Consider the following 27,669-nt stretch of genomic DNA (forward strand, 5'->3'; position numbering starts at 1 on the left):
CTGTGAGTCTGTTTTGTGACAGGCAATTTTTTTTTATTGAAGTATAACTGGTTTACCATGATGTGTTAATTTCTTCTGTACAGCAAAATGACTCAGCTATACATATCTATTTTTTTCATATTTTTTCATTATGGTTTGTCATGGGATATTGTATAGTTCACTGTGTTATACATTAGGACCTTGTTGCATACCATCCCACAGATAATAGTTTGCCCCTGCTAATCCCAAAATCCCCATTGTTCCTCCTTGTGCCAGGCAAACTTTATCAATACCAATTTTACTCTAGTTGACTATACTCTGATAATGCTTGAGAACATTCCAGTGCTATTTTGGTTCATAATGATCACCAAATGAAACCTGCCAGTAAAAACAGATGTTTGTTTTCTATATGCCACTGATGATGCTGATGAAGGAATCAAAATCACTGACAGTGTGACCTTGGCTGAGTCACTGAACCTCCCCCACCTCAGCTTTCTCTCCGCTAAAGTGAGGATAATGATACCTCCTTTACTTATCTCTACAGTGGTTGAGATCAAATAAGATGATGCCTTTGGAAGCTTGCATGACCATAAATTTCCCTGTAAATGTAAGCTTTCTTCTTATGCAGCCCTCACATATTTCAGTGAATTTAGAAGTAGCTAGGATGTTCCCACCGCCACTAACCTAGTGCCAGATCCCAGGGATGACAAAGAAATAGGAGAAAATGGTCCTTTCCTGCAAGGGTCTTTCTAATGGAGAGACCACAAAACATTCTTCACTGATCAGCCATAGGGCGAAGAGGAGTTGAGAGAAGAAAGATGAGTGTGGTTTTGTGGATATGGTGACACAGGGTATTAAAGGAGACAAGGTTTTGGTCACCAAGGGAAGAGGAAAGAACACTCTGATCAGTACAGTCAAGAGGCCAAACACAGAGGTCAGAACAGAGAAGCAGCAGGACTTCCCTGGTGTCCATGGTTAAGACTGCATTTGTGTGCAGGTGTGCCTGCTCAGTCGTGTCTGATTCTTTGCGACCCCATGGACTGTAGCCTGCCAGGCTCCTCTGTCCGTGGGATTTTCCAGACAAGATCACTGGAATGGGGTGCCGTTTCCTACTCCAGGGGATCTTCCTGATCTAGGGATTGGATCCATGTCTCCTGTATTGTCAGGTGTATTCTTTGTCACTGAACTGGGCTACCTGGGAAGCCTCCAATGCAGGAAGCATGGGTTCAGACCCTGATCAGAGAACTGACTTCATTGAATGCTGTATGATGTGGCAAAAAAAAAAAAAAAGCATCACAGAAACTGACATTTATGGCCTGTGACATTCCAGATACTGGCCAGGTGATTTGCACGTGTTATACCACTCAGAGGTCTCAATAACTTGTACAGTGGTTATCAATATCCCCCCTTTACAGATGATGGCAAAGAATAAGGAGTTCATTTGAGACTGTATATTTAGCAAGATACAGAGCTTGATTCCAATCTTAGGTCTTTTGAGTCCCAAGTTCAATCTTTTTTCATTGTACAAAACTGCTGCTTATGTTTGATGGGGAGATGAAGGAAACTTGAGAAAAGGGGGGAGATCCATGGAAGATCGGTACCAGAATCATGGATGAGGGACCCTGAAGACAAAGCCAAAGTGTGTCTGCATCGTTCACTTTAGCAGTGAATTCTTTGCCACCTGCTATTGCCAAATGACTATTTATGGTGTGTCTTGGTGATTTCCCGCAAGTCATTCATTCAATAAACAAATCATTACTAAACTCTACTGTGTGCTAGACACTGGTCCAAGTGTTCGGAGTACAGCAGAGGACAAGATAGATAAAGATTACCACCCTCGTGGAGCCCACATCCTAGCTGGATTGTAACAAGAGATTGTAAACATCTTTGGAGCAGGAACTGTATGCTTAATTTAGCACCTATACCACATTATCCCTATGGAATCAATGCTGAAAGAATATTCTTCAGACCTGTTGATCCATGAACAATTGACCTTGAAGAACCCGCTTACAATTTCCCATTTGAAAAGTGTACCCTGTGGTATACTTTCAGTTTCCCATTTGAATATATGTCAATAGTGACATTGCCCTGTTTTGCCAGACTCCATACTTGAGATCCATGATGGCAAAGGCATGGTACCAGCAGCAGCTTCCCACGGCAGACACTGATCCCTGTTGATCCCAACACTCCTTTCAGATCTGATGGAAAGACTGGTCAGTCATCACCTATCAACCTCTTTGTCGTCCCTGTCATTTCATTTACATGAAGCTAATGGAGGAGATTGGCCAATCCAGGCTCTGCTAGTGGGATTTGATTTTTTTTTCTTTTTTGTGTTTTCACAGGGAAAAAGATGTGATAAGAAGTCTCTCGTTACAATTAGAACTGAGTGCCAGTCCTGCTTAGTCACCTTTGGAATAAAGTGCCCAGATGGTTATACCAAGATTACCAACGGCACTGTGGGAATCCGAGATTGCAGGTACTCATCATGAGATAATGTGCTGGAGTCTTGGAAATTAAGGGATTGTGATCCAAATGGAAACTTCCCGACTTAAAACTACAAAGCATTTCCGTGATTTTTTCTTGTTCTAAGGTTATACTGAGCCCAAACTTCAGCAACTCACAACTATGACCATGAGTCTAAAAATTATATTACGATTCACATTTTCATACAAAATTGATTACATTGCATTGCACAGAAATATTCTCCTCTCATCTTGCCCTTCTTTATTTTGAACATCTGGGGTTTGTTTCCTCTGGAAAGAGTTCTAGTGAGAGCCTGTTAAAAAGCCTTGGGTCTTCCTTTGAAACTAATACAACACTGTAAAGCAACTATACTCCAAGTAAAATTAATTTTTAAAGGCTTTGGTTCCAATCGTCATCTTACTAACCAGCTCTGCATCCTGATACTATAGAACCCAGAGAAGGGAGACAGATTTGTTTCATTTTAGGTGAGTGTTGCATTCTTGAAGACCTCTTTTTGACCTCAAAACTCTTATAATTCAAATTTAATCCTTACAAAGATGACAAGCATTTCTGCCCACTAGCTCATGAATGCATCCAGGCAGCTCAAATGCAAACACAAATTTAATTTACTCAGTCTCCTAATTTAAAAATTAAACTATTCAACGAGTTTCCTTTTAATTCAGGGGTGAGGGACTGGAAAAATTTTGTATAAAATGAAACAATTAACTCTGTTATACTATTTTAAATTCACATTTGCTTAATGCAGCTGTGCATCATTACATGCTAAGTCACTTTAGTCATGTCTGACTCTGTGAACCCATGGACTGTAGGCCCCCAGGCTCCTCTGTCTATGCGATTCTCCAGGCAAGAATACTGGAGTGGGTTGTCATGCCCTCCTTCAGGGATCTTCCCAAACCCAGCGATCAAACCCAAATCTCTTAAGTCTTTTGCACTGGCAGGCGGGCTCGTTGCCGCTAGTGCCACCTGGGAAGCCCTAATGCAATTAACTGTACTATATTCTAAAACCCCAAGTCATCATTTTTAATAGAAGTTTCCCAGCATTAACTGGCCTGGTATTAGCAAGGATGTGCAGCAGTTGACCACTCAGTTACTAAAGTAGGCACAATTTGCAACCAGATTCTCTGAGAAAGTACATCAGAAAGATTTGGGGCTCAAGGTTAAAATTACAGGGGAACTTAGAACACTCTTTATACTGTACTCTTCACGACCAAAGTGGGCACTTGGTTACGTGCCCCCCCACTTCTTCCACTTCCCACAAACACAAAAGAATATGATTATTGCACGCATGCTATCTATTTTAGATAGATAGCATAGATTTTAGATAGATTTTATCTATCTGTTTTAGAACTGGGGACATTTATGCTGAAACAAATACAAGGCTGGTTTTTTAATATAAAATTTTAATTGAAATATAGCTGATCTACAGTGTTAATTTCATGTAGACAGCAAAGTGATTCAGTTATATGCATGTATTCTTTTTCTTTATAGTTTATGACAAGATACCAAATATAGTTCCCTGTGCTATACAGTAGGTCCTTGTTGTTTATCTCTTTTATATATAATAGTGCATATCTGTTAATCCCTCCTAATTTACCGCCCCCCCACCACCACTTTCCCCTTTGGTAACCATAAGTTTGTTTTCTATGCCATGCCTGGTTCTTGAGGGGACATTTCATTTTCCTTTGTGCTCTCCATTTCCCATTCTTTGTGAAGAAATGTCCATGCCAGTATGTTCAGCCTTTCAAAGAAATACTCAACACTATCTCCAACTCGAGTGCCCACAAAGCCAGTAGCTCTGCAGTTAATCAGCAATGTTCCAGGGACTGGTTTAGGGATACAACCTTGAACTCAGCATCACACTATTCTTAATGACCCAATGAAAAGAAATGACAGTCATGGAAGAATGCTCTAGATACACTGCAGTTGTGTCCTGGAATAAGCCATCCGTGCAAAGATCTCTGCAAATAGACAAGTGTTTAACCTCCATAGAATATCTGTTCTTCAGCTGGTACAAAAACTGTTCCAAGGAACTCATGATTCTCTCTCAAGGAAACCATGGCAAATATTGCTCCCTACCTTAGAACACCTCTCACAGAAATTTTCCATCTATAGCATCTGCAAAAAATTTACAAGTCCTAAATGATCAGTTTATTTTGAAGCCACAGATACTGTGTATCATGTAACACTTGAACTTTCCCTTCTTTCACTGGCTGCTAGGATGGTCAGAGACAAGTCTGAAGTCTACATCTAACATATGCCTAGAACCTAATATCATTTCTTTTATCAGTTAACTCTATTTCTAACATTTTAGATATTTCACCCTTATTTCATCCTTCCCTGATTTTTTTCATCCAGCTCTTACATTAAAGATGAATCATGATTAAGCTTTCTTTCACCTAGGAAGCAAAATGTGTTCAATCTATATATTTTTAAATATAGGCAAGTGTAAAGACCTGAATTAAAACCTATGGCAATTTCGCTGCCCAGAGTTCACTGAGTTGCTGTAACCATGGGTGAACATCCATTTTTTCCCTTCAAGGTACACCTTTGAGGTCAGAGCATACTCCCTGTTTCTGCCCGGATGCCGCCATATCTGTAGGAGGGATTATCTCCAGCCTCAGTGCTGTCCAGGCCACTGGGGCCCAGACTGCATGGGTAAGTGGCCTGCGTGTTTCTTTGATATTTGCTTCTCAATGTCTCACTGTACAGGAAATCAAGAGGAAGGAAAGAGAATGTTAGCATCTTTTTCTAGAAAGTTCCTTTTCCATCCATATGTGGAAAACCTTTTCAGCCCTGTCAGCTTTTATATTGATATCTGCTTTTCTCTCTTTTGGGATCTCTCTTTAAGACAATTCCTTTGCAAAGAAAAGGGGGCAATTGAAAGGATATTCATTTTTATAAAAGACTTTACTAGCCATAGAAATGGAGAAGGAAATGGCAACCCACTCCAGTGTTCTTGCCTGGAGAATCCCAGGGACGGGGGAGCCTGGTGGGCTGCCGTCTATGGGGTCGCACAGAGTCGGACATGACTGAAGCGACTGAGCAGCAGCAGCAGCCATAGAAAGGGAGTAAGATGCTGGACTAGTATGATCTCAACACAATTTTCTTTAAGATGACATTTGATTACAGTATCTCAAAAACTGTAGGTATTGTTTAGCAACCAAAATAATAATTAACTTTTCTGAAAAATTGTCTTAGGGTGCAGTAGCAAGCTCTGTAATGACCAGGCTCCATTGTAAGAAGAACCACTGGCCAAACCTGAGCCAGTAGCATAGTTTGAACTCCTGTGGTCAAATATAACATTCCTCAGCTGAAACTGAACTTTTATCATGATTAAAGATGTTGACCCTCAAGCAGTGACTAAGTCCCTGATAGTTTAGTTAAGTCACTCAGTCGTGTCCAATTCTTTGTGACCCCATGAATCGCAGCACGCCAGGTCTCCCTGTCCATCACCAGCTCCAGGAGATCGCTCAGACTCACGTCCATCGAGTCCATGATGCCATCCAGCCATCTCATCCTGGGTTGTCCCCTTCTCCTCCTGCCCCCAATCTCTCCCATCATCAGAGTCTTTTCCAATGAGTCAACTCTTCACATGAGGTGTCCAAAGTACAGGAGCTTCAGCTTTAGCATCATTCCTTCCAAAGAAATCCCAGGGTTGATCTCCTTCAGAATGGACTGGTTGGATCTCCTTGCAGTCCAAGGGACTCTCAAGAGTATTCTCCAACATGACAGTTCAAATGCATCAATTCTTCGGCGCTCAGCCTTCTTCACAGTCCAACTCTCACATCCATACATGACCACAGGAAAAACCATAGCCTTGACTAGACAGACCTTAGTCGGTAAAGTAATGTCTCTGCTTTTGAATATACTATCTAGGTTGGTCATAACTTTTCTTCCAAGGAGTAAGCGTCTTTTGATTTCATGGCTGCAGTCACCATCTACAGTGATTTTGGAGCCCCCAAAAATAAAGTCTGACACTGTTTCCACTGTTTCCCCATCTATTTTCCATGAAGTGATGGGACCAGATGCCATGATCTTCGTTTTCTGAATGTTGAGCTTTAAGCCAACTTTTTTGCTCTCCTCTTTCACTTTCATCAAGAGGCTCTTTCGTTCCTCTTCACTTTCTGCCAGAAGGGTGGTGTCATCTGCATATCTGAGGTTATTGATATTTCTCCTGACAATCTTGATTCCAGCTTGTGCTTCTTCCAGTCCAGCGGTTCTCATGATGTACTCTGCATAGAAATTAAATAAGCAGGGTGACAATATACAGCCTTGATGTACTCCTTTTCCTATTTGGAACCAGTCGGTTGTTCCATGTCCAGTTCTAACTGTTGCTTCCTGACCTGCATACAGATTTCTCAAGAGGCAGGTTAGGTGGTCTGGTATTCCCATCTCTTTCAGAGTTTTCCACAGTTTATTGTGATCCACACAGTGAAAGGCTTTGGCATAGTCAATAAAGCAGAAAGAGATGTTTTTTCTGGAACTCTCTTGCTTTTTCCATGATCCAGCGGATGTTGGCAATTTGATCTCTGGTTCCTCTGCCTTTTCTAAAACCAGCTTGAACATCAGGAAGTTCACAGTTCACGTATTGCTGAATCCTGGCTTGGAGAATTTTGAGCATTACTTTACTGGCATGTGAGATGGGTGCAATTGTGTGGTAGTTTGAGCATTCTTTGGCATTGCCTTTCTTTGGGATTGGAATGAAAACTGACCTTTTCCAGTCCTGTGGCCACTGCTGAGTTTTCCAAACTTGCTGGCATATTGAGTGCAGCACTTTCACAGCATCATCTTTCAGGATTTGAAACAGCTCAATTGGAATTCCATCACCTCAACTATCTTTGTTCATAGTGATGCTTTCTAAGGCCCATTTGACTTCACATTCCAAGATGTCTGGCTCTAGATTAGTGATCAATCATCATGATTATCTGGGTCATGAAGATCTTTTTTGTATAGTTCTTCCATGTATTCTTGCCACCTCTTCTTAATATCTTCTGCTTCTATTAGGTCCATACCATTTCTGTCCTTTATTGAGCCCATCTTTGCATGAAATGTTCCCTTGGTATCTGTAATTTTCTTGAAGAGATCTCTAGTCTTTCCCATTCTGTTGTTTTCTTCTATTTCTTTGCATTGATCACTGAAGAAGGCTTTCTTATCTCTTCTTGCTATTCTTTGGAACTCTGCATTCAGATGCTTATATCTTTCCTTTTCTCCTTTGCTTTTTGCCTCTCTTCTTTTCAAAGCTATTTGTAAGGCCTCCCCTGACAGCCATTTTGCTTCTTTGCATTTCTTTTCCATGAGGATGGTCTTGATCCTTGTTTCCTGTACAATGTCACGAACCTCATTCCACAGTTCATCAGGCACTCTATCTATCAGATCTAGACCCTTAAATCTATTTCTCACTTCCACTGTATAATCAGAAGGGATTTGATTTAGGTCATACCTGAATGGTCTAGTGGTTTTCCCTACTTTCTTCAATTTAAGTCTGAATTTGGCAATAAGGAGTTCATGATCTGAGCCACAGTCAGCTCCTGGTCTTGTTTTTGTTGACTGTATAGAGCTTCTCCATCTTTGGCTGCAAAGAATATAATCAATCTGATTTCGGTGTTGACCATCTGGTGATGTCCATGTGTAGAGTCTTCGCTTGTGTTGTTGGAAGAGGGTGTTTGCTATGACCAGTGCATTTTCTTGGCAAAACTCTATTAGTCTTTGCCCTGCTTCATTCCACATTCCAAGGCCAAATTTGCCTGTTACTCCAGGTGTTTCTTGACTTCCTACTTTTGCATTCCAGTCCCCTATAATGAAAAGGACATCTCTTTTGGGTGTTAGTTCTAAAAGATCTTGTAGGTCTTCATAAAACCAGCCAACTTCAGTTTCTTCAGCATTACTGGTTGGGGCATAGACTTGGATAACTGTGATATTGAATGGTTTGCCTTGGGTTGCCCCACAGGCATGGCTTGGTTTCATTGAGTTAGACAAGGCTGTGGCCCTAGTGTGATTAGATTGGCTAGTTTTCTGTGAGTATGGTTTCAGTGTGTCTGCCCTCTGATGCCCTCTTGCAACACTTATCATCTTACTTGGGTTTCTCTTACCTTGGCGTGGGGTATCTCTTCACAGCTGCTCCAGCAAAGCACAGCCGCTGCTCCTTACCTTGGATGAGGGGTATCTCCTTACCGCCAGCATTCCTGACCTTTATCGTGGGATAGCTCCTCTAGGCCTTCCTGTGCCTGCGCAGCCATCTTTCCTCGGGTTGCTCCTCCTGGCCAGCGGCCCTGGCCTCGGGCGTGGGTGGCTCCTCAAGGTCACCGCCCCTGGCCCCGGGCGCGAGGTGGCTTCTCCTGGCCGCCCCTGATCTCGGACGTGGGGTGTCTCCTCCCGGCCACCACTGGCCTCGGACGTGGGGTAGCTCCTCTCGGCCGCCGTCCCTGACCTTGGACGCGGGGTGTCTCCTCCTGGCCGCTGCCCCTGACCACAGACATGCTAATTACATGAGATCCCTTTTGGAGAGGGAAGGATAGTAAAAATCAGGCATTTTTATTCATGAATTTACCATCACTTTCCATCTTCTAAGATGTAATGAAAACATCTTAAGGATCTACTTAAAGGGAGAGATTAGTTCTCTTTTGCTGTGTGTTTTCTCATTAAAATAACATGAGCAAATTGTACATAACTTGTAGAATTTAGAAAAGTATAAAGAAAGAGGAAAAAATAGTGACTTGTATTCTATCACACATAGAAAACTATAAATACTTTGGCTTATTTCCTTGTTCCTTCCCCCCGCCCCCCCCCCCGCCCCATATTGCTTGTAAATAGTTGAGCCCATATTATATGCATAACATTGCCTGTTTTTTTTTAACTAGTGATTAAATGAAAAATAATTTCAATTTACTCAATACTGCTGACACTAGGTACTAGAGAAGTAGTTGGCCTATACAATCTGATTTAATTCTTAAGACACATCTTCAAGTTACACTTTCATATCCCTATCCTGCCTATGAGAAATATAATTTAAAGATTGTCTCTTGCCTCTCTCTTTGGAGTCAGTAGATGAAGCAACTTCAAGTTCAGGGCTGCCTGTCACCAAAGTCTGCTCGCTTTCTACTCTGTCCCACTGCCTGGAGCAGAATTTGTTTTTAAAAAAAAAAAAAAAAAAAAAGGACTTCCCAGTATATTTCTAATTTCTCTTTTTTTCTACAAGTATTTTTTATTTGTTCCCATGGTTTTATTAATTGTAATTGTTGTGTAATAATATGTTACAGGTATACAATACAGTGATTCACAATTTTTAAAGTTTACACTCCACTTATAAAATACTGTCTACATTCCCTGTGTTGTACAGCATATTCTTGTAGCTTATTTTGCACCAAATAGTTTGTACCCCTTCATCTCCTACTTTAATATTTGCCCCTCTCCCTTCCTTCTCTCCCACAGGTAACCACTACTTCATTCTCTATATCTGTGAGGTTGCTTATACTGACTAGTTTGTTACATTTTTAAAGCCCATATATAAGCATCATACAATATTTGTCTTTCTCTGACTTATTTCACTTAGCATAATACCCTCCAAGTTTATCCATGTTGTTGCAAATGGCAACATTTCGTTCTTTTTTTATGACTGAGTCATATTCCATTATATATACCATGTCTTCTTTACCCATTCATCAGTTGACGGAATCTTGGGTTGCTTTAATATATTATCTTGGCAATTGTAAGTAATGCTGATATGAATATTGGAGTGCATATCTCTTTCAAATATATACACAGGAATGGAATTGTTGGATCATATGGTAGTTCCCTGGTGGCTTAGACAGTAAAGAATCTACCTTCAATGTGGGAGACCCGAGTTCGATCCCTGGGTCGGGAAGATCCCCCTGGAGAAGGAAATGGCAACCCACTCCAGTATTCTTGCCTGGAGAATCCCATGGACCGAGGAGCCTGGCAGGTTACAGTCCATGGGGTCGCAAAGAGTTAGACACTACTGAGCTACTTCACTATGGTAGTTTTAATTTTAGTTTTTTGAGGAACCTCCAAAATGTTTTCCACAGTGGCTACGCCAATTTACATTCCCACCAACAGTGTACAAAGGTTGCCTTTTCTCCACATCCTTCCAACATTTGTTGGCTGTGTTCTTTTTGATGATAACCATAGTGGCAGGTGTGAGGTGACATGTCATTGCGGTTTTGATGTGCATTTTCCTGATAATTAGTGGTGTTGAGCATTCTAATTTTTCTTCTGTTTGGTAGGTCCCTTCAGCCCTCTCAGTCAATTTCTGGATCATGCTCCTTACCCTGGGAAGCTCAAGGTTTGGGGTTTAGGGTACCCTGGCCCTTCTCTGTTAACCATTCTGCTCTGTTTCACCTTAACATGTTGGCACTTTGTGTTCTAGGAGTTGGTCACATCAGAATGAAGCAATTAACCCAGACATCCAGATGTCGTGAATTTTCTTTTAAGCATCAGATGGGGTCATGGTCACATCCAGTTCACAGAATCATCCTGATAAAATTGAATTTTTTATTTGCTTTTCTATTCCTAATCCACAGAAACTAATGTGCTCTTAAGTTAATTAGACACAGAGTAGACAAGAAAAGGCTTTGTCTAAGAAGCAGTAGTGAAAGTGAACATATCCAGTCTAGTGAATAACAGACCACAGCCCAGAGAGCAAAAGAACCCAAGGCCCGCTACCAGAAGTTTGAGGTTTGAACCTATTCCCCTCATCGCTAATTTGGGCAAATGATTTGCTGCTTCTCCAACAGTCTCCATAGCTATCAAATGAGGGTAGAGTCCTACCTTACAAAACTCTAAGAGGGATTTTAAAACATCAATATAGGCAAAAGTACTTAGTAGAGTCTACGACACAAAGAAAGCTTTGTGTAAACATTTTATGAATGAATGAACGAGAGAATCAGAGTCAAACAGACCTCTGATCATGAAAGGCAAGTAAAATGACTCCCTTTCTCTGAGCTCCTTTTAAACAGTGAGGCCTTCATAAAACAGTCAACAGGGTTCAAAATCTCTGGTGGGTTTCATGCATCACACTGGCTATACCAAAATTGTGGCAATACTTGCACCTACAATAGAAGGAGTCGCAGATTTCCTTGAATGTTCAGGCCTTTCCTTGTGATAGGTCTCAAGGCCAGAGAAGCAAAATGTGGAAACCAAGGTCAGGACATTTTTCTGCTGTTCTCTCGTTGGGGCAGAAGGGCACTCCCATTTATCTTCATCTTCCAAACATACCAAACATCTCAAAAGGCTTCCTTCCTTTGGCTCAGGAAAGAGATAAATGCTCTACTTGGCTGTGTATTTCACCTCTCCCATTTTGCAGTGATGACAAGTGAGATCTTGATTATTGCTTTACATTGCTGAAAGGATAAGGCCATTTCACAGCCACTGACATATGTCCATCCTTCTTTTTGAGGAAGTACAAGCCCTGGCACAGGCTTCTTTCCAAGGCAAGGGCTGAATCCACTTCCTTCTCAATGCCATTGACAAAGACATTCACAGTCAACACCTCTGGGTTACCTTTTAAATTATTTTCATAGTGCCTTATGCAAAATTAGATAATTCAATGATAAACTCTGAAAACTTAGAAAACAAAGAAAAGCACACAGAAAGAACTGATTTATCTTCTAAAATTAGGAATAAGGCAGGAATTCTCCCCGGGGGGAGAAATATGTCATCCTGATGTCAGGAAGATGTTTCTACTCAGGGTTACCTTGCTTCTCCCTCATTAAAACTTGTACAGCCTTATCAAAACTGTGTATGGGAGTCTCTTCTGATAAGCACAAAAACATTTTTAACCTTGAAACTTAATCACATTTGAACAACCAATATTCTATTTCAGAGGAAATGGATGTTTCAGTTTGAACATCCCAGTTCTTTTTTATCCTATTATGAACTTTAGCAGGTTTTTGCAAAATCTCAAGAGCATCAGAAAAACAATGTGGGTGTAGGGTTACACAGAAACTCAATTGTTTCCATCTGATTATTTAATATAGAAATGGCCTTGATGCTTTGTGAAGTCAATGTCATCAAATTAGGCACATTTATTATTTTGTGTTGTGTCACTGCATCTTCAGACTTCTTATCCTTTCCTTGTGTGTGTTTCCTGCCATTCACTGCCTGGGTTGCAAATAATGGACTACGTGGATTTGAAAACACTCTGTGAGGCATGTCCTTCTTGGCTGTGAGTGACAAATTCACACTGAGTTCACACGAGGAAGCTAGTTTCATATCAGTTTCCCAGGCAGACAATTCCAGCTAGAGCTGTCAGTGAAATATTCACCATTTTTACAAACCAGGACAGAGTTTCTGTCTAGCACTGTGCAGCAGGCTTTGAAACAAAGACAGTGGCACAAGTGGCTGCCTCTGGAGTTCCTTGAGAGATAAAGTTACAGGGAGGTCCCTGGCCTCTTGCTGGCCAGGAAGTTCATTATCTGCCTTTGAAAGAACAGAACGTCTGATGATTTGCTGACACCTTGCCTGGGTAAGCCTCCTGCGTGAGCAAAGTCACGATGTGAGACCCTCAGAGCAGTGGTGATCACAGGGAAATGTGATAATGACCGAAAATAGCTTTATCAGCTGCCTGAGCCCTCCCCCAAGTTTCAGAAACATGCCTTGAGAACAAATGTTAGAAGAGCTTTTTCAAGGGTGGTTGCTGAGAATGTCAATCCTCACCAACTTTTTTTCCTAATGAGGGCCTATTGTTGTTGGTTCAGTTGCTCAGTCGTGTCCAACTCTTTGCAACCCCATGGATTGCAACATGCCAGGCTGCCCTGTCCTTCACCATCTCTGGAGCTTGCTCAAACTCATGTCCATCAAGTCGGTGATGCCATCCAACCATCTCGTCCTCTGTCATCCCCTTCTCCTCCTGCCCCCAATCCCTCCCAGCATCAGAGTCTTTTCCAATGAGTCAACTCTTCGCATGAGGTGGCCAAAGTATTGGAGTTTCAGCTTTAGCATCAGTCCTTCCAATGAACACCCAGGACTGATCTCCTTTAGAGTGGACTGGTTGGATCTCTTTGCAGTCCAAGGGACTCTCAAGAGTCTTCTCCAGCACCACAGAAGGGACCTGAGGTAATAGAAAATGACTTGAGAAGCAGTAAAGAAATGTACACTTTTAAAATTTGATTTTAAAACCAAACAAGTTGTTTTCACAAATTGTTAAAACATTCGACATAGGACAACAGATGAGGATTCTCCATACTCTCACACTCCTGCTAGCTTTTTTCCAGAGTTCCTTCCAGGGTTGGCCAACTTATAAAATTCAAGCATTTCTTGAGCCCCTGCTGTAAGCTGCTCATAGCCTCCTACATGATAAACCCAGTCTCTACCCACAAGGAGCTCACAGATTGAGAGACAGGGATGCAAAACAGACACACCTGAGAGTCCAGGTGAGAACCCAGGGCCTTTGGGGCCTTTGGGGCCTTTGGGGCCTTTTGCAGCTTGCCCAAGGAGAGCCATCTAGTAACCACGGAACAGAACAAGAAACAAGGGCCATCTTCTGCAGAGCCCCAGCTACAACCCATTCCTGTCTCCTTGCCCAAATACCTGGTTGTGTTGCCAAGTCAGCTACTGGGAAAGCAGCCTGTCCTCAACGAGCCTGCTCCTGACAAACTTGCTTCCACTGTTAGCTGGGAGCTTGTCACCTGCCTGGAGCTGATTCCTTGACACCAGAGTCCCCCCTAGTTCCAACCTGGCACTAAGAGGTAATGTGGCTTTACAAAGGTTGTAATCACTAAAGTCAAATTGCCTTTATCACATTCTCCTTCTGAGACCTTGCTAGTTACTTACCCTCCCTGCCCAGTTGCCAGATTTATCAAATAACACTAGAGAATACCCAGTTAAGTCAATTGCAGATAAACAACAAATAGGCATACAATATTTGGGACATGCTTATTCTAAAAAATTATTCATTGTTTATCTGCAATTGAAATTTAACTGGCATCCTATATTTTATCTGGTAAATGAATCCTTTGGTCTCAGTTTTCTCATCTGTAAAACAGAAATAGTAGTGGAAATATGCATGGGTGCTAAGTTGCTTCAGTCGTGTCCGACTCTTTGTGATGCTATGCACTGTAGCCCGCCGGGCTTCCCTGTCTGTGAGATTATCCAGGCAAGATTATAGGAATGGGTTCCCATTCCCTTCTCCAGGGGATCTTCCAGACCCCGGGATTGAACTCTCATGTCTCCTGCATTGGTAGGCTGGTTCTTTACCGCTAGTGCCACCTAGGAAGCTCTGGTGCTACTATGCCTACCTCCAAAGGCGGTGCTGAGGACTAAGGGAGCTGGTACATATAAAGCACTTAGGATGTGCCTGGCGGATAGTAGGCATTCAGAATATGCTCCTTACCAGTTCTGTTTCTGTGGTTCTCAGATCACTGGCTGGCCTCTTTAGTTCAGGAGGTGTGTCTTGGTTTAGTCTTATATTCTAGGCTACTGATCTTATATACTCTGGCTTGGTGTTAAGGACTCAAAATCTTGAGTTGGGCCTGATTGCAATGGCAACTCCAACACTTACCAGACCTGTGATCTTGGGCAAGTTACTTACCTCTCTGAGCCTGTTTTGTTATCTGTAACCTGGAAAGGAAGACAAGGATGAGAGCTTCCTGTACAGCTGTGAGAATGAGAACAGACATGCAAACTGCTTAGCAATAATGCGTATTCAACAAGTTCTCCCCATCTATTGCTGAGCTGATAACCACCTCCCCACGTAGGACATTTCTGTGCATCTCATTTTTTTATATGGCTTGTGATCCCTTGGGTTTATTATTTTTCTTCCCACCAGTGTCTGACTTTCTGTGGACCCCATGGGTCACCCTGATGCCTCAGGTCAAAGCAAAGGCCTGCCCTTCAGAAATGTGGGGACAGTAGTCGGTTGGTCTGCTGAAGTTGCTTTAACAGAATACCATAACAACAGTCATTTATTTTTCATAGTTCTAGGGGCTGGGAAGTCCAAGTTCACCATGCCAGCAGCTTTTGGTTCCCAGGGAGGGTCTTCTTTCTGGCTTGCAGATGGCTGCCTTCTCTCTGTGGCCTCACATGGCAGAGAGAAAGCTCTGGTCCCTCTTTCTCTTATAAGGGCTCTAGACTCATCATGGGGTCCCCACCCTCATGATCTCATTTAAACTTAATGATGTCCCAAAGCCTTGCCTCCTAGTGTAATCACGTTGGAGGTCAGGGCATTAGCATATGAATTGGGGAGCACAGATATCCAGTCCATAACAGTAGGCATTCACTTTGCCCTTTAGCCTGGTGGGTCACAAGCCACCAGCTGAGATGGCTGGCCAGAAAGAGGAACATGCTGCAGAGAAAGCCTCATGTCGCCTGAAGAACATGTGATGCTTAGGCTCAGGAAGACTCCTGGAGACAGCCAGTTCTAGCCAGCAGGCGACGTACCCTTAGCCCCGCCATAAGCAGACACTCAATGGGCCCTGCATGGATCAGGCTGCTCATTCCAGAGAAGGAGGCATCTTGAGAAATCAGCCTGAAGCACTGAGGTTGCCATATCAGCCCCTCCCTGCACGCAGGCCCTTGAGGACATGGAGGAAACATCACCAACTTTGAAGATAATTGAGGGCACTTAGTGAAGGTTTAACTAATTCATTAAATGAATGACTTATAAAATATTTAAGCCATTTAAAATAATTATAAGCAATTCATTCAGAGAAGCACAATCACAAATTCTTAAAGTCAGACCAGGCCCGTGTGAATCATTATCTCTGAGCCCAGAGGCCTGGTGACCTATCTATGAATTCCTCAGTATCCTCATAGGTAAAATGGTGAATATAACCACTCCATAGGGTGAACAGTAATAATTCACAGTTGTGGAGATTAAATACACTGATGCAATATGTATACAGTGCTTAGCATTCCACCCGAGTCTCGATTGCTAACAACAACAGCAACAATAATAATAAAACAGGACAGCACAGAAAGGATAAACAAGTCATATTGGTCTTTCTAGGACCAACATCTGGCCTAGTGGTTTGCTAAATGGTGTTTTGGACCTGAAGAAACACCTCCTGAACATGGATATTTTTACAACTACACTGAAGTATTCAAATGAAAAAATTTAGGGGTTGAAGGTAGGAAATTGTTCCACTTCAGTTCAGTCGCTCAGTCGTGTCTGACTCTTTGCGACCCCATGAATCACAGCACGCGAGGCCTCCCTGTCCATCACCAACTCCCGGAGTTCACTCAAACTCACGTACATCTAGTCGATGATGCCATCTAGCCATCTCATCCTCTGTCGTCCCCTTCTCCTCCTGACCCCAATCCCTCCCAGCATCAGAGTCTTTTCCAATAGTCAACTCTTCGCATGAGGTGGCCAAAGTATTGGAGTTTCAGCTTTAGCATCAGTCCTTCCAATGAACACCCAGGACTGATCTTCTTTAGAATGGACTGGTTGGATCTCTTTGCAGTCCAAGGGACTCTCAAGAGTCTTCTCCAACACCACAGTTCAACAGCATCAATTCTTCGGTGCTCAGCCTTCTTCACAGTCCAACTCTCACATCCATACATGACCACTGGAGAAACCATAGCCTTGACTAGATGGACCTTTGTTGGCAAAGTAATATCTCTGCTTTTGAATATGCTATCTAGGTTGGTCACAACTTTCCTTCCAAGGAGTAAGTGTCTTTTAATTTCATGGCTGCAATCACCATCCGCAGTGATTTTGGAGCCCCAAAATAAAAAGTCTGACACTGTTTCCACTGTTTCCCCATCTATTTGCCATGAAGTGATGGGACCAGGTGCCATAATCTTAGTTTTCTGAATGTTGAACTTTAAGCCAACTTTTTCACTCTCCTCTTTCACTTTCATCAAGAGGCTTTTGAGTTCCTCTTCACTTTCTGCCATAAGGGTGGTGTCATCTGCATATCTGAGCTTATTGATATTTCTCCTGACAATCTTGATTCCAGCTTGTGCTTTGTCCAGCCCAGTATTTCTCATGACATACTCTGCATATAAGTTAAATAAGCAGGGTGACAATATACAGCCTTGACGTTTGGAACCAGTCTGTTGTTCCATGTCCAGTTCTAACTGTTGCTTCCTGACCTGCATACAGGTTTGTCAAGAGGCAGGTCAGGTGGTCTGGCATTCCCATCTCTTTCAGAATTTTCCACAGTTTATTGTGATCCACACAGTCAAAGGCTTTGGCATAGTCAGTAAAGCAGAAAGAGATGTTTTTCTGGAATTCTCTTGCTTTTTCCATGATCCAGCAGATGTTGGCAATTTGATCTCTGGTTCCTCTGCCGTTTCTAAAACCAGCTTGAACATCAGGAAGTTCACAGTTCACGTATTGCTGAAGCCTGGCTTGGAGAATTTTGAGCATTACTTTACTAGTGTGTGAGATGAGTGCAGTTGTGCGGTAGTTTGAGCATTCTTTGGCATTGCCTTTCTTTGGGATTGGAATGAAAACTGACCTTTTCCAGTTTACCATGTGTTTAAAAGCAGCCCTTTCTGACTCTGGGTCCTTAATTTGTTTTCCTTTCCAGTGAGTATAAACTATGGAAGTAGACTCCCCTCTACGTGGAAGTAAAGTTTAATTATTTATAGGGACATTGACTACTTTTTCCAAATCTGTCATTGAAGAACATGATATGCTAAAGGATTTTTCACTTATGCTTAAGTCATAATTTACCTACAGTAAAATTCTCCTTTTTTGATGTAAAGTTATACACACTTTGATGAACCTAAACCATTGTGTAACAAGGACCACAATCAAGATAGAGAACAGCTAGGTCATTCCCCAAAATACTTTTTGTGGTCAAGTTCTCCCTCTACCCCCAACCCCTGGCAAATACTGATCTGTTTTCTGTGCCTTGTGTCCTGTGATTGGAATCATACAGTGCGTACCTTTGTGAGTCTGGTTTCTCTCACTTAGCCTATGTGTTTGCGATTCATCCATGTTACAAGGTCAGCAGTTCATCCTTTTCTAATGTTTCATAGTCCACCATCGTCTACCCAGTTCATCTCTTCACCAGCTGAAAGACATTTGGGTTTCCAATTTGGTGCAGCTAAGAATCAAGCTGCTATGAACATTCATGTACAGGCTTTAGTGTAAACATTAGTTTTCATTTCACTTGAGAGTAAATACTTAGAAGTGGGAGTCCTGGATTGTATATTGAATGTATTTTAACTTTATAAGAACTGCCAAACTCTTCCAAAGTGTCTGCATCATTTTTTCATTCCCACCGACAACATGTGAAAGTTCAAATTGCTTGGTATCATTGATAGCACTTGGCATAATCAGATTTTTGTTCTTAATCTCAGCCATTCTGATCAGAAGTATTTCATTGCAGTTTGTTTTAATTTCCATGGTTTGTGTGCTTATTTGCTATTAATGTATCATTCAGGTGGTTTTCTTACTACTGAGTTTTGAGAGTCCTTTAACTATTTGAGATATGTCTTTTATTTGGTATATGGTTAATAAACGTTTTCTCAAAGTCTGTGGCTTGCCTTTTCACTCTCCAAACAGTACCTTTTGAGGAGCAAGCGTTCTTAAGTTTGGTGATATCAAATATTTTAATTTTTCTTTGAAATATTGCTTTTTGAAAAATTGCTTTTTGTATCACATCTAGAAGTCTTTGCCTAATCTAATATCACAAAGATTTTCTTCTATATTTCCTCCTAGAAGCTTTGTAGTTTTAGGCATTACTTTTAGGTCCATCATCCACTACAAGTTAACTTTAGCGTGTGACTCGTGGTCTGAATCAAAGTTCATTTCTTTTTATACAAATATCTCATGATTCCAGCATCGTTGCCTTTGGGCCCTTGTATAAAATAAATTGATCATCAATGTGTGGATCTATTTCTGGACTCTATTCTGCTCCATTGATCTATGTGTTTATGCCTTCACCTTACACTATCATGATTACTGTATCTTTATAGTAAGTCTTGAAATTAAGTAGTGTAAATCTTCCAATTTGGTCATTTTCAAAATTAACTTGGTTGCGCTAGTTCTTTTACTTTTCCTATAAAGTCTAGAATCAGTTTATCAATTTCTACCCAAAAACTCCTGCTAGGATTTTAACTAAAATTGCAATGAATCTATAGATCAGTTTAGGGACAACCTAAAATATTGACTCTTTTAATCCATAACCACAGTGTATCTGGGATTTTTAAATATTTTTGTCCGTGTTTTATAGATTTCATCTTACAGATTTTGCACAATTCTTGTTGTATTCACACCTGAGTTTTGACTTTGTTGTTAAGCTTACTTATATACTTTTATTTCAGTTATCAGCAGTTTCATGTTAGTTTATAGAAATGTAATTGATTCTTGTTTATGTGTCCTTGTGTCCTGAGAACTTATAAATTCATGTATTAGTTCTAACGAATTTTTGGAGATTGTTTTGAATTTTCTATGTGGAAAATCATATTGTCTGAGAATCAAGAAAATTTTCATTTCTTTTCCAATCTGTATCCATTTTGAGTCTTTTTTTTCTTACCTTACTGCACTGACTATAATGTATTATGTTTTGTGTACCATTGGATTCAGTGGGCATAATTTTGTTTAGAATTTTTTAATGTTCAATATTTGTTCTAGATTTTAAAGAATTTACATCTATGTGGGACTTCCCCAGGGGCTCAGACGGTAAAAGCATCTGCCTGCAATGCAGGAGACCTGGGTTCAATCTCTGGGTTGGGAAGATCCCCTGGAGAAGGAAATGGCAACCTATTCCAGTATTCTTGCCTGGAGAATCCCATGGACGGTGGAGCCTGGCAGGCTACAGTCCATGGGGTCGCAGAGAGGGACATGACTGAGTGACTTCACGTCACTTCATTAGGGATGTTGGTCTGTAATTTTCTTGTGATGTATTTGTCAGTTTGGGGAATCAGAGTAATAATGCTCTTTGTATAGAATGAACTGGGAAGTGTTCTCTCTTCTTCAACTTTTTAGAAGAGTTTTTTTTATAATTGATATGATTTCTTCCTTAAGTTTGAGGTAATATTCACTGGGAATCCATCAGCATGGAGTTTTCCTTGTGGGGAGGATTTTAACTTCAAATTAAATTTCTTAAATAGATACAAGAATATTCAGGTTATCTATTTTCACTTGAATGATCTCTGGTGTGTGTGTGTGTTATTCAGTCGTGTCCAACTCTTTGCGACCCCATGGACTGTAGCCTGCCAGGCTCCTCTGTCCACAGGACTTCCCAAGCAAGAATACTGGAGTGGGTTGCCATTTCCTTCTCCAGGGACTGAACTCAGGTCTCCCAAATTGCAGGCAGATTCTTTACCACCTGAGCCACCAGGGAAGATCTTTGGTAGTTTGGAACAATGAATTTATTCATCTCATCTACATTGTCAAGTTTATTGGCATAAAGTTGTTTCTAGTATCTGCTTATTATCCTTTTAATGTCTCTAAGATTTGTGGCAATGTCTCCTCTCTCATTCCTGCTATATTCTGATGAAAAATAATTTCTAAATGAAAGCATTAGACTGAGATCATCCTGAAGTTACAGAGTATACCTTTTGATCTTGTATCCCCAGTGTTCATTGAAATCTAGAATATAAGCTCCATGTGGGCAGGACAGCTGGCCTTCCACCAGCTGCCCAGGGCTGCGCTTTCCTCTGAAGCACATCTTGGTCCACTTAAATGTCCAGACACTCACTCCTTGCTAAGCTTGTTCACAGCAGACCCTGGCCGAAGCACAATGGACCCTGCCTGGTGCCCCGCCCATACACAACATAACCATCCCCATGCAAAGACCCACTGACTCATCACCTCCCAGTGGCCTAAGAAGCATAAAACCCTGGGGGTTGTAATGGAGATGAGTTAATTAGTTGATTATAAAGTGAACAGCAAATGCTTAAGAAAGGGCAGAAGGTCTGACGGGTCCTAGTACAGTCCCTGACTACATTGCGATTCACTCCTCTCCCCTACGTAACCCTAGATGATGCCTGCAGGGTCTTCAATTATTTCTTATCCCTGGCACCTAGCAGATGCTTCATGCATCTTTGCAGAATGCTTGTTGTGTGCAATTTCAAATGAATATATCTGCCTTTTGATTCCCCAGAGTGCCCAGGAGGAGCAAGGTCCCCCTGCAGTGGCCGGGGCCGTTGTGCTGAAGGTATGGAAGGAAATGGAAGCTGCTTATGCCAAGTAAGTTCAAAACAGTGTTCTCCTCCTTCCTGACTCTGCTTTCTCCTTATCTGTTGTCCCTCTGTAAACACGCACTGGGTGAAGACTCTAAGAAGCAGCGGTGTTAGTGGGGGTGGGTGGGGGAAGTGTATGCAGTGGGCAATAAGATGACACGTTACAGGCTGGGGGACCTTAGAGCAAGTCAGTTAACTGCTCAGCCTTAAGTGAATCCATCTGTAAAATGAATTTAATAATAATACTGAAGCAATTATACTTGTTGAAAAACTGAGATGAGAACAATGCAGGGCTCTAGAAATTGTGTCATTGTTACCCTTTAAAGTCACCACTATTAGCAGACTAGTCTTTGGAGCTGTACTCAGACCCGTAGGTGAGCACTTGGTCTGCCAATTGAGGAATTTCTTTGCTATCCCACGAAAGGGACTTTTTGCAAGCTTCAAGCCTTACACTATGGGAATACAAAGAAATCCTCTGAAAAGAATTGAGCTCAACTGTCTTTAGATTAGAAATGCAAAGCTGAGAACGTATTCATTTCCCCCTTGGGTGGATTTAGGATGTGGCCCTCAGTGTTGATTCTCTAGTTGTACCTTTGAAGCAACTTTCTTCAGAAGAGCTCCAGACTCAGCTCCAGACCGAGTCAAGGGATGAATGTACAAGTTATAACACAAAAAAGAGCAAAGAAGAAAGAGAATTTCAGGACAGGCACAAAGGGAAGATCCATTGGAGAGATGAATGCTGACCAGATAGTCAGAAATCTATGGTCTTCATGGGTAACACAGATTGCTTGAGTCTAACACGCTCCCCCGTGGTGTCCTGCAGGAAGGATTCAGTGGAACAGCCTGTGAAATCTGCGCTGCTGACAACGTATTTGGGCCCAGCTGTTCAGCAGGTATGTCTCACTCTGGTGTCGTCAAATGCATTTGTGAAGGTCCAAAGCCAGACATGGCTTATACACCTCAACACCCCAGAAATAAAGTTCCTTGGAGGGGGATGCAGAACAATTCTCCAAACCAAGGCTGCACAGACAAGACAAAGAGTTGACAACAAATCTTTTAAAAGGCAGTCTGAAAGGACAGACAGTACGTCTGTGGTTTTCGGCACTTGCAGGCAGCCACTCACCAGGAATGCTTCCTGACAAACTCAGGGGTTTAGGATTACCTCACTCTAGGCTCCAGGATCCAACATCCACCAGTTGTTTTCCTGCCCAGCTACTCCCTGAGGTCTTTTTAGACTGTGGTCTCAGCACTGACCTTCTCCCCAAGGGCCTCTATATCCACCACAGGTCCCAACACATTCTAACCTATCCCTTCCTTTCTGGAGTCCGCAAACACCTGAGGTCATCAGAGGTTGTTGGTCCCATTTTGCAGATTATGGATTTGTCCCCAACATGGGTTTCTCCACTCTCTCATTGTTGGTTCTCCCCAAAAGCTGACCCACTCTGTGAATGTTCTCATATAAGTGGCATATTTGAGAGGGGACCCAGGGGAACACTAAGAAAGTGACATAGAGGAAATAAAGGGTGTGCTGTCAAGCCAGAGACCAGCGTGAATGACTAGAGCTTAATCCCCTGGGGAACTCTGGAGTCTGCAAAGAACACTCACCTTGGAGTTACCTCACCTGAGAGGAGAGGGAGCCTCGGGGTAGTAGGCAGAATAATGGAACCCCACTCCCTCGCCACCAAAATGTCCACATTCTAATACCATGAACCCGGGAATATATTGCCTTCCATGGCAAGGGGAAATTAAGGTAGCAGACGACAGACGATGAGATGGTTTGATGGCATCACCGACTCGATGGACATGAGTATAAGCAAGATCCAGGAGCTGGTGATGGACAGGGAAGCCTGGCATGCTGCAGTCCATGGGGTCGCAAAGAGTCAGACATGACCGAGCGACTGAACTGAGCTGGAATTACAGTTGCTAATCATCTGACTTTACCATGAAGAGATTATCCAGGATTATCCTGGTAGGCTCAGTGTCATCACAAAGGTCCTTAAATGTGGAGGAGGGAGACAGAGACAGAAGATATAGATGTGTACCTTCTGATGTGTGAAAGATTCCAGATGTGATGAGATGTAAGAGTGGCAAGATGGGAGAAAGACTCTACCTTGCTGGCTTTGAAGGTGGAGGGAGCCACGAGCCAGGCAGTGTGGGCAGCATCTCAAAGCCGAAAAAGGCAGGGAAAGAATGCTCCCCTCCAGAAAGGAGTGGAACCACCAACACCTTGATTGATCTTAGTACAACTGCTTTGGGTTTCTGACCTCCCAAACTGTAAGACAGTAAATGTGTGTGGTGTAAGGCACTAGGTTTGTGGCAATTTGTTACAACAGCAACAGGAAGCTAACACATACAGTCACTAGGGCAGAGTCATTCATTTCCTGGCACTTCCAGCTCCAAGTGAAGCAGCCGGTGGAGCGGCCATCCCAAGAAGTGTCCACAGGCTACTGCTACTGGAGGGGAGCTGAATGTGTGGACTTGGTGAGGTCTGAGAATGTGGGCATGGTAGGGACAGTGTCTGCCAGAGCCTTAGTCTCCCAAAAAAAGGATAGGTCAGGTCACCTTTCTCCAGCACCACTTTGGCTTGGCTTTTATGGAAAAAAAATCATATTTGGTAGGTACTGCATTGATTCAAATATTTCTGGCAAGAAAAATACAGACATCCCACCCCTGTAAGTTTGTACACTGCATAGCAAGTTTCCTTTGTAATAATGAAGATATTATCTCCCTCTAATCCATGGGGTCCTTGGAGGCCGATGCTGTCTTTATCTGCTTCTGTCCTGACCCAGAAGCATGGGTGTTGGAAGGCATGGTGTCGAGGTGATTAGCTTTAGACTCAGACTGGGTTTCAGTCCCAGGGCTGCTGCAAATTGTGGAAACCTTAAGTTTACTGAGCATGCTTTCTGCATCTTCTTCTGTAAAAATAGAAACAACATTGCCTCCTTTAGAATTATCATGAGGATCTAATGAGATAATCGGTGCACAATAAGTGTTAGCAATTATTATGACTATTATTAATACCTACTATTTCCTAGTGTTCCCTCCCAGTCTTATGTTTTTCTTAATCCATCACTTTATGAAAGATTATTTCATAAGAGTGTTAGCAAAAGCAAATTTAAACCAGATGTTAGCATTCTGAGTGTTTCTTTAACATTGTATTGGATTAGCCAAAACTAATACATTAAAAGACAGTAAAATGTAATCAACCAATTGTTTATCAAGAACATGATAAACAAATTGTCCCTTCCTTGCCACAATACAGTTTAAATCACATATTTTAAATAAATACTGAAATGGGAAGAAAGACAGAATCCCACACCTCTTACTTAGCAAGAAAGCCAAGTAATTGTGGATAAAAATTTAGAAAGAAGATGAGCTCATGTCACTTCCAGGAAACTGGTGTTGGTTGCCAATGAGCATAGACATACATGGAAATTCCAAACATTTTTTAATTTAAAAAGTTGCCTCTCTTTACACCTCTTTGTGCCATGGGGAAAGGGCAAGTGAAAGGGAGCAAGGTGGTTTGTTGAAAATCCAAATTTTTGAGCCAGAAAATTGGAAACCTAAACTGAGACTCGGGAGATAAGACTCCCAGTTGTTAGTGCCAACAGAACTTTGTGAGATGATGGAATGTCCTGATCTTCACTATCAAACATGGTAGCCACAAGGCGTGTGTGTATGCTAAGTCGCTTCAGTTGTGTCCAACTCTTTGCAACCCCTTGGACTGTAGCCCACCAGGCTCCTCTGTCCATGGGATTCTCCAGGCAAGAGTACTTGAGTGGGTTGCTGTGCCCTCCTCCAAGGGATCTTCCTGACCCAGGGATTGAACCTGACTCTCTTATATCTCCCACTGGCAGGCAGGTTCTTTACCTCTAGCCCCACTTGGGAAGCCCCTTAGCTCATGTTACTCAATTTAAACTTAAATAGCCTCAAGTGGAGGAGAAGACAATGGCACCCCACTCCAGTACTCTTGCCTGGAAAATCCCATGGACAGAGGAGCCTGGTAGGCTGCAATCCATGGGGTCACTAAGAGTTGAACACGACTAAGCGACTTCACTTTCATGCACTGGAGAAGGAAATGGCAACCCACTCCAGTGTTCTTGCCTGGAGAATCCCAGGGACGGGGGAGCCTGGTGGGCTGCCGTCTATGGGGTCGCACAGAGTCGGACACGACTGAAGTGACGCAGCAGCAGCAGCAAGAGCCTCAAGTGCCTAGTGGCTCCCATATTGGATAGTGTTGCTCTAGACCATAATGGCCAAGAGAGCAGGCTTGAAGTCAGGCTGGCCTGAGTTTGAAACCAAGCCCAGTTGCCTATGGGATTTGAGGCAAGCTATTTAATCTGTCTATGCCCTCCCCATCTATAAAACAGGAATAATAACACCTGCCTCATGGGATTAACTTGTAGAAAAGCTCTTAGCAGCATGTCATGAGCACTTGGTAAAAGCAAGTATTGATATTAAGTGAGGACAAGAGCAGTTCTACAGTAAGGAGAGCATTCACTCACCTGTGCCCGAAGGATGGCTCAGTGATGCTGACCATTTCCCATTGGCAAGAACTGGGGGAACCTGCGAACCTTTTTAGCCAAGCATCCACTGGGTGCCAGTGTTGTTTCACCCACTGAGGCGCTGGCCGTCGGCGGTGGCAATTCTGCCTGTAAGTAGGACAGCTATGAGTTGCAGTTTTATTTTTAACACTGACTTTAACCTGCTGCTGGAGCATTCTCCTACCTGATTCTTGATGTGCTCAGAGGTAATTTCAAGCTGCATTTATCAAGGGTGTTCATCTCAACCACCAAGGCCTTTGCCTGCTCAGTGCCTCACCCCAGGTTAGGGCAGAAGACAAAGCCCCCCTCTCTCACATGACCCCAGATCAGTCCCACAGTCTTGCCTTGTAAATAATAGTAGCTGAATGCCTGCTGGGCACCAGGCAGTGCACAAGGCTTGACACACAGAATCTCTTTGGAACAGCTCTGCAAGCTGGGTTCCTTGTGTTATGAATGAAGAAGCAGCGAGGTTGCTCAAGGTCCTGCAGCTACTTCAGGAATAGAGGCAGGGTTTGACCCCAGGTGTCTTACTCCAGAACCTGGGTGCCCAACCACTGCACCATTCGGCCCCTGGCACACATCCATCTTGCGTTAGACCCCTGACAGGCGATGGGCATCCAAAGAGGGGGAAGAATAGCTCCCCACCCTCAAGGATCTGGAAATGTGGGTGATGCTTCTGAGCCAGTGTGCACCATGCATGCAGGATGCTGCAGGAACACAAGAGGGCAGCCTGCTCTGCCGAGGGGATGGCTCGGGGGCTTTGTGCCCTGCCCCTCTGACCGCGGTGGCCATGGCTTTGGCCGCTTTCGAGTCCTGTCCCCAAGGTTCACATGTCTCTACAGATTTGCTGTAGCTGGTTTCACAAATGCCCAGGGCTCTCTCAGTGACATTTGGGAATCCCTCTGCCGCTCACATCTGCTTTCCAAGGACGCTTTCTGGGCAGTGACTGGCAGCAGTGGGTGTCAGAAGCTCCTGAAAGCTACTGTGCCAGGTCGGTTAATCCAGTATAGAGATCGTGCCAGAAGGCAGGACACGGGGTGCCTGGAAGAGAAGCTTAGCGAGGAGGACAGCCCTTGTAGTTAGCACTGAGATTGAGAGTAGGGGCTGAGTCATGTTCGACTCCCCTCTTCCACCAGGTACATGACATCATTCAGGACACGCGGCATCCCTGTATCTTTTAGAGTCTGGCTGTCCCACTACGCTGTGAGCAGCTTGAATCCAGATATTGTGAATGACTTATTTGTATGCTGCTGCTAAGTCGCTTCAGTCGTGTCCGACTCTGTGCGATCCCAGAGATGGCAGCCTACCAGGCTCTTCTGCCCCTGGGATTCTCCAGGCAAGAACACCAGAGTGGGTTGCCATTTCCTTCTCCAATGCATGAGAGTGAAAAGTGAAAGTGAAGTTGCTGAATCATGTCCGACTTCACGATCCCATGGACTGCAGCCCACCAGGCTCCTCCATCCATGGGATTTTCCAAGCAAGAATACTGGAGTGGGGTGCCATTGCCTTCTCTGACTTATTTGTATACGCAGTGCCTAATCCAGTGCCTGCCACTAAGTTGGAA

General features: G+C 42.9%; 1 protein-coding gene across 3 annotated transcripts in view; it reads left to right on the plus strand.

The window, feature by feature from the left end:
• STAB2 (stabilin 2) overlaps positions 1–27,669 on the plus strand; it is a 171,186-nt gene that overhangs the window by 1,329 nt on the left and 142,188 nt on the right. For all 3 annotated transcript variants that reach the window (XM_060413136.1, XM_060413137.1, XM_012174923.4), the window contains exons 2-5: positions 2,322–2,455; positions 5,003–5,118; positions 21,483–21,568; positions 22,385–22,454. In XM_060413136.1, coding sequence (XP_060269119.1) covers positions 2,322–2,455; positions 5,003–5,118; positions 21,483–21,568; positions 22,385–22,454 — 406 coding nt within the window. The remainder of the gene's footprint in view (positions 1–2,321; positions 2,456–5,002; positions 5,119–21,482; positions 21,569–22,384; positions 22,455–27,669) is intronic.

This window comes from Ovis aries, chromosome 3, assembly GCF_016772045.2.
Source record: "Ovis aries strain OAR_USU_Benz2616 breed Rambouillet chromosome 3, ARS-UI_Ramb_v3.0, whole genome shotgun sequence".
In the NCBI taxonomy this organism is placed as follows: Eukaryota; Metazoa; Chordata; class Mammalia; order Artiodactyla; family Bovidae; genus Ovis; species Ovis aries.